At 63.4% G+C, this 6,988-nt stretch overlaps 1 protein-coding gene across 1 annotated transcript; it reads right to left on the bottom strand.

Moving 5' to 3' along the window:
- Window positions 1-311: 311 nt before the first annotated feature.
- Window positions 312-1,439, bottom strand: SCN4B (sodium voltage-gated channel beta subunit 4). The gene is made up of 3 exons (XM_057382544.1): window positions 997-1,439; window positions 695-824; window positions 312-604 (listed from the first exon to the last, which is right to left on the bottom strand). Exons 1-3 carry the CDS (start codon window positions 1,394-1,396, stop codon window positions 511-513), a joined length of 624 nt encoding a protein of 207 aa, XP_057238527.1. The 5' UTR covers window positions 1,397-1,439; the 3' UTR covers window positions 312-510.
- Between the last annotated feature and the right edge of the window lie 5,549 nt (window positions 1,440-6,988).

Below are 6,988 nucleotides of genomic sequence, written 5' to 3'. Positions count from 1 at the left end.
CAGGGGCCTCTCGCTGATTTGGTTCTCCGGTGTGCTTAACACAGCCCCGCTCCCCCCCGTGCCGCTCCATCTGCATGGAGAGCTCTGAGCATCCCCGCCCTGCTCCAGAAACCTTCTGGGTGAAGCAGAGAGCTCCTGCCACCTCAGCTCAGCACCGCCAGCTGCCGCCGTGCCACCCCAGAGCCACCCAGGTCCCCGGTGACCCTGGCACGGCGCCCACCCAGGACCCCCGACCCCCGCCCTGCCTGCCCGGCACCCTCTTGCCTGTGCTCAGAGCGGAGCCCGCGGCTCCCCCTGCCCCAGCAGCCTCCCAGTCCGAGTCCGCGAGAAGCTCCCAGTCCCCCCGGCAGCCGCAGCCTTCTCCGAGAAGCAGTGCAGGTTGCAGGCACGTGTGTAATAGAAACATGTCTCAAGCGTTGGCAGTTCGGAAAGAAAACAAAAGGGGAAGGCTGGTGCCCTGCCCGGGCTCCCGCGGCGGGGCGGGGCGGGCGAGGGGCGCCGCTGCTTCGTTCATGCCTTTGGTGGTGCTTTTTGTTCCGCCTTGGAGCCGGCCAGGCCGTTCTCGGTGTTGTCGTTCCCTGACGAGCTCACCAGACACTCTTTCCTGCATGGGACAGAGAGCGCACAGCCAGCTCACAGCCCTATCCCTGTCCCCACAGCCCTCACTGCCACCCCACAGCAGCCCCGCACTCACTTCCCGTCCTGCGTCTTCTTGATGATGAACAGGACCACCCTCTTGATGAGCATGAAGAGGATGAGGAGGCCGATGAGCCCCCCCACCACGCTCACGATGATGAGTGTCACAGTGTTGTCTGTCTCCACCACTGCGCGAGAGAAGGAGCTCAGGGGGCTCGGGAGGGGAGCGGGGAGCTCCCAGCCACACATCCCACCCCAAAAAGGGTGCCTTCAGGGGTGTCACCCACCACATTCATGAGCCAAAGAGGCTGTGACTGCGTGTGACATTTCCCCCAGCCCCAGTGCCACCCCAGCACTCACTCTTATGCACCACGGTGAGGAAGATGGTGGCGTTGTGCTGGGCATTCTTCTCCTTGGGGTTCTTGACATGGCAGGTGTACTTGCCGGCGTCGCTGAACTCCACACCGTTGAGGACGATGGAGATGTTGTTGTCCTTCTTGGTGGTGGAGCCGACGAACTCCACTCTCGGGTTGCGCGAGATGAGCGTGGGCTCCGTGGCCTTGTTCTTTATCTTGCCGTGGTAAATCTGCGGAGGAAAGGGGCAGGGTGTGGGGTCAGCTGGATATTCCTGCGTGAGGGAAAGACTCATGGTCTCCTGATGGAGCCCAAAGTCAGCTCTGCACATGCAGAAATCCATGCCAAATGTCCCATTACACCCCATTAAAATGGGAATGGCCCTGGAGAGGAACCTGATGCACATCCTGCTGAGAAGCAGCAGATCTGGCCTGTGCTGAAATGATCCAACACATCATGCAAAAAGGGAGATCCCCAGAGAGAGAGAGAGAGAGAGAGAGAGAGAGAGCTCCTTTGCTGGTCAGGACTGCTCAAACCAGCCCTCCTGCTGAGGAATTGAAGAGCCAAATATTCCCAGCAGGAAGCAAATCTATACAGAACCTTTCATATTTCAGAGCAAGCCAAGGAGGAGAAAATGAACCATATTTTGCCCTAAGTGCAGATTTGCACCTGAACAGCGAATTTATGAAAACAAATGAGCCCATGGGCAGCAGCAAATCCGGAACAGCTTTGTGCCAAAAGCACAGACGTGCTCRGGTATTTGAGTCACCCCGTTTGCACAGCCTCGTCCCCCCCAGAGCTGGTGACACTCGGAGAGAAGGGCACCCTGCACGAGGCGAATGGGAACTGTGTGCACCAGGGAAGCACGGAAGGACCTGCCAGGAAAGCAGAGCCCAGGGTGCCACCCACCATCTCTGTCGAGTTGAAATACCATGTGAAGACCAGGTCCTGGAAGCCTATGCAGGTGGTGAAGGTGCAGGGCAGRAGGACATTGGAGTTATTCAGAGCCATCACCGTGTTGGTTTTCCCCACCGACACCTCCAAGGCGATGGCGATGGCGCAGATGTGCAAACCTGGCAGGGACAGGGCAGGAGACAGTGAGGCCACGGGTTTGTCACCCCTCGTCCCCTTTGGCACGCCAGGCTGCCATGGCAGGAGCAAAGGCGCCTGTCCCCAGCCCCAGAGCAGCTCGGTGACAAAGGGGACCTGCTCCTGCAGGAGCTGGGGCTGGGTCACCCCCAGAGACAGCGCGGGTTCAAAGAGAACCAGAATATCCCCGCGAATAAAGCGTGCAAATGAGAGCCCTGATTTGCATGTTATCCACAGGCCTCCAGCTGGACCTTAGAGGAGGGAGAAGAAAGCCAAGGCAAAGCAGAGCTCTGTTCTTCAGGCGGGAGCTGGAGCAGTAATTAGCGTGGCTGTSCTGGCCGCCTGCCACCCGCGGCCCTCCCGCAGCCCTGCCCGGCCCTCCGGAGCAGCCCGGGAGCACAGAGCCCCGGCTCCCTCTGGAGCTGCCAGATGACCTTCAAACTGCAGGATGCAGCTCTCCTGCGAGCAGGGAGAGGAGCAGGTAGGGATAACCGCAGCTCAGTGTTTCTGGGGTGCAGGGGCTGGCATTGCGCTGGGCTGGGCCACCGCTGTGCTCACAGATCCTTTCTGGAGGCACAGGGATGTTTGGTCCCGGCCAGRGGAGCAGCCCCGCTCCCCATCCCCGTCCCACCACGGCCCCGTCCCGTTTGTGTGATGTGGCATGGCTAAGATGTGACACGGCCCAGCAAAGCACAGTCCTCCCCTTTCCCAGACCCAGCCACCCCTGCAGAGCTTTCCCCGGGCACAWGAGACGGGGGACACAGCTTTTTCCAGGGCCACAAGGCGATCCCCAGCTCCCCAACACCTTAACTCGGACACGCTGCCCTCAGCCTGGGATTCGCCTCTCTCTGCAGCCGCCTCAGCTGCTGATTTATTCTCCCACACAAGCCGGTGTTAACAACTCCCCAGGCACGTCGCAGCCGGAGCCAAGCCCGAGAGCCCTGCATCCTGGGCTCCGGGCCCTGCTGCAGTGCTGCATTGCAAGCACTGCAGGCGAGGAGTTATTTAACTTTACACAGAAGCACTCGTCGCTTTGCTCGAGAGGCCGGAGCTAACGTCAGGGAGTGGTTCCCRGCAGATGGAATCTCCTGCAGCTGTCAGGCTCCGAGAGCAGCCCTGGGGATGCTACAGAGGGGACTTTCACAGGCAGGAGTGTCCCAGGGGACAGGAGTTGTCCCCCTGGAGCAGGAGTTGGCAGAGGCATGCCCGGCTCTGCAGGTACGCCTGAGCCTGCAGGGCGCTGCAAGCGGACACTCACACACAGGAAAGATGATTCCTCGCAGCCTGTAACACTTTAAATCCTGYCTGCCACCCTTAGAAGGTAATCGGCATTGAATGTGTGGGGTAAACCGAGGCTGACCTTGTTCCTGCCATCCTGCGCTCCCAGGAAGGCAAAATTGATACTGTACCACTAAATAAAGCATCGAGGAAAACACGCTGGGGGAGCGCAGGCTGAACCTGCCGCTCACCAGCTCTCGGCTCTGCTTTTCCATACACGCCCAAAGCTGCTGCACTTTGCACCAGCAGACCCTCAACCTTCAGGGTCTGGGGGCTCCAGGCTCCCTCCCCTGCCTGCAGGGACCAGCATTTCCCAAGAGACAGCCCAGGGAAGCAGGGAGCAGCCGCTCCTGCTGCTGTCAGAACCTTGGCTGCCTGCGCTTTGCCTCGGAGGGGCCGAGCCCCCCACAATGAAGGGGCTCGCTGAGCATTTTCTTCAACCAGGACCGCCATCTGTGGCAAAACTGCTCTAAGAAAACTTTCACTGCCCATAAAAGTCAGCGTGACATCCTGGCACAGGCAGCGAGCCATGCCTGGCAGGCTGGCCGGGCTCGTCTCCAGCGGGGTTCAAAGGGAGGAGCTCCTCGGGCAGCCCGGAGCCAGGTGCGATGTACTCTGGACAGGACACACGGCCCTCACCGCTGCCCTCACCCTGGWGCAGCCGGGAGCCCGCTGCCACTCCCTGCGGAGCACGGCATCCCAAAACCTACAGAGCCAGAGAGACCCGCCCTGCACTCCCCTGTCCCCGGCCCTCTCCAGCTCCCAGCCCACCCGAGCTGAGGGACCGGGSTCCCACCTCCACACCCTGCAGCCCAGACCCCCGAGTGGCCTCGAGCATCTCCGAGTGTCTCCTGCCACCCCACTGCCAGCCCAGGCGCTGGCACCCAAATCTTGCAGGGGGTCAGGTACTTACATGCTTTTTTTTTGTGTCTCCAGCACCCTCAAACTCAAGATCTATGCCCTCTACAACACCTCCCGCGGGAGTTCCCCAGCAGCAAGCGCTGCACAGCCATCCCTCGGTGCCAGGCTGACACGAGGGTGACCCACGGGAGCGGGAGTGCGGCGGGTGCGTGAGGYTGATGCAGGTGGCTGGAGCCTGCCCCGGGTGTGCAGCGGGGAGGGAACGGCTGCCAACCCCTCCCTGAGCCCTGTGGAGGGATCTCGGGCACCCCTGGGCACAGGGCTGRGCRTCATGCTCCAAGCAGCGGCCCTGCAGCGCGGGTCGGTCCCCGCGCCGGGGACAAGCACATGCGAATGGTCGTTGTACCAAATGAACTGTAAGACAATGACCTGTCGGCGGGCGTGCTGGCGCTGAAGCAGTGCATGGCCTCCCCGCGGCCATCCCCSGGTCCCGGGCAGGCAGGCAGCGCGGTCCCCGCTCGCCGGGCAGCGCAGGAGCGGGGCAAAGCGGGGTGCAGCCGCAGTGCTCGCAGGAGAAGCGCTGGCGACGGGAGCGCCGGTGCGGGCAGGGCAGGGGCTGGAGCCGGGACTTCGGAGCTGGGGCTCGGCTGCGAAGTCACCTTGGCCAAGTGACTTATCCCCGGCGCTCCGGACCGTCCGTCTGCAGAGCGGAGAGCGGCGTTAGCGCCCGCGGGCGGCATCCCCGGGCGCGGCGGGCGGGGTGCAGGGGCTGGGCGCGGAGCGGGGTCCCCCCGCCTCGGGCTGCCGCGGGTCCGCGGGGCGGGATCCCCGCCGGGGAGCCGGGGTGGGGGCACGCAGGACGCGGGCGGTACCCGGAGGGGTCCCCGCAGCCCCCCGCGCCCCTTACCCAGGAGCGCGGCCAGCAGGCGCGGCGCGGCGCGGCGGCGAGCGGCGGGCGAGCCCGGGGCCATGGCTGCGGCGCGGGGCGGTGCGGGGCGGTGCGGAGCGGAGCGGAGCGGTCCCTGCTGCCCGCAGCGCCCGGCTCTGGCCGCCCCCGCGGAGGGCGAGCGGCGCCGGGCGGGGCCGCGCCGGGCGGGGCTGCGCTGAGCCCTCCTCCGCGCTCCTCCGCATCCCCCCGCGCATTCCTCCGCGCTTCCCCGCCCCGAGCATCCCCCCGCGCTCCCCCGCCCCGCGCATCTGCCCGCCCGGCGGATCGGGGAGCGCTCCCCGCACCGGGGCAGCGCCGGTCCCCCTGTGCTCGGCACTGATGAAGCCGCACCCCGAATACGGGGTGCAGTTTTGGGCCCCTCGAAAGAAGAACATTGAGATGCTGGAGCGTGTCCCGAGAAGGGGCTGGAGCACCATCGAATGAGGACCGGCCGAGGGAGCTGGGGGGTTTTAAACAGGAGGAAAGGAGGCTCAGAGGGGACCTTCTCGCTCCCGTCAACTCCCTGACAGGAGGGTGGAGCCAGGTGGGGGTCGGGCTTTTCTCCCAGGTAACAAATGACAGGACAAAAGGAAAAGGCCCCAGGCTGTGCCAGGTTGGATATTAGGGAAGATTTCTTCAATGAAAATGTTGTCCAGCCCTAGCACAGGCTGCCCAGGGCAGTGGTGGAGCCATCAGCCCTGGAAGAGTTCAAAAACCATATGGATGTGGCACTTGGGGACATGGTTTAGTGGTGGCCGTGGCAGTGCTGGAAACACTGGGCTGGCATTTTCCTGGGCCACCTTTGAAGGGGCCCAAGAGACACGAAGGCTTGTGACTTCCCAGGACAACAAACCAGGACAAGGCTGGAGTTCAGCTCTGATTTGGGACATCTCTGCAGTGTGACACCATCTGTCCCTGCCCTCCATCCCCAAAGGAAACATCAGACACAGGAGGGGACACAGCAGACACAGAGCCAGACCTCGCTGGCTGCAGAGGGACCTGCCTGGTGCCAAAGGGAGCACTCCGAGAACTAATTTTTCTCACTGCGAGCTTTTTCCAGGATAACCGTCTGCACAAAAGTTCACGTCTCAGCAACCTTTTCCTCACCGTGGCATCCATTAGACCTGCCCCGGCCCCACCTGATCGCAAAGGCGGCGGCGGGGGCGCTCCTAATGGAAGCCCGAGGGCGTGCTGTGGGCAGGCAGAGCTTTACCTCKGTGCCCGGGTGCATTAGGCAGCGGYTCCTGAGCAGAGCGGTGTTTGCGGGAGGTGACGCATCCCAAAGAACCATGGCGGGAAGGGAGGAGGCGCTGCCACGCTCCTGGGGCACGAACAGGGCTGACTTTTCCTCTGGGCTGCGGTGACACCGGGCGCACATCCTGGCAAAGCTCAGCCCAGGGACCAGGCATGGCTTCCCCGAGCCGGACTGCTGATTTTAGGGTGTGAGAGCAGCTCACCTGCAGAGATGCTGCCTGCGTGTCCGGGGTGCCACAACCCGTCACCTTCAGCGCACATTGAGGCTCCCCATCCCCACCCRACCCCCTGTGCAGCTCTCCTGGCCAGCAGCATGAAGCGGGAGGGARGAGGGGAAGCAGGAGGCTTTGCAGGGCACGGGGACATCCCAGGGGAGCCTGAGAGGATGCCAGAAGTGCCTGTGGGTTGAGGCGTTAGGGCTGCATTGCTGGCAAGAGAGGCAGGAAAAGTACAGGCGGAGCGGGCTGGGCAGCGCTGGCAACCGGCGCTGCGGGAGCGGCGTGCACGGCTCTGCTGATGCAGCAGAAGGTGCCTTGGCGGGCGGCTGGGATGGATCCAGGGAGGGGATGGATATGGGAGGGGATGGAT

This window comes from Malurus melanocephalus, unplaced genomic scaffold (assembly GCF_030028575.1).
Source record: "Malurus melanocephalus ecotype Western Australia unplaced genomic scaffold, MMel_1.1 scaffold_574, whole genome shotgun sequence".
Lineage (NCBI taxonomy): Eukaryota > Metazoa > Chordata > Aves > Passeriformes > Maluridae > Malurus > Malurus melanocephalus.
The sequence above is the reverse complement of the archived record's forward strand: the minus strand, read 5'-3'. Positions and strand labels throughout refer to the sequence as shown.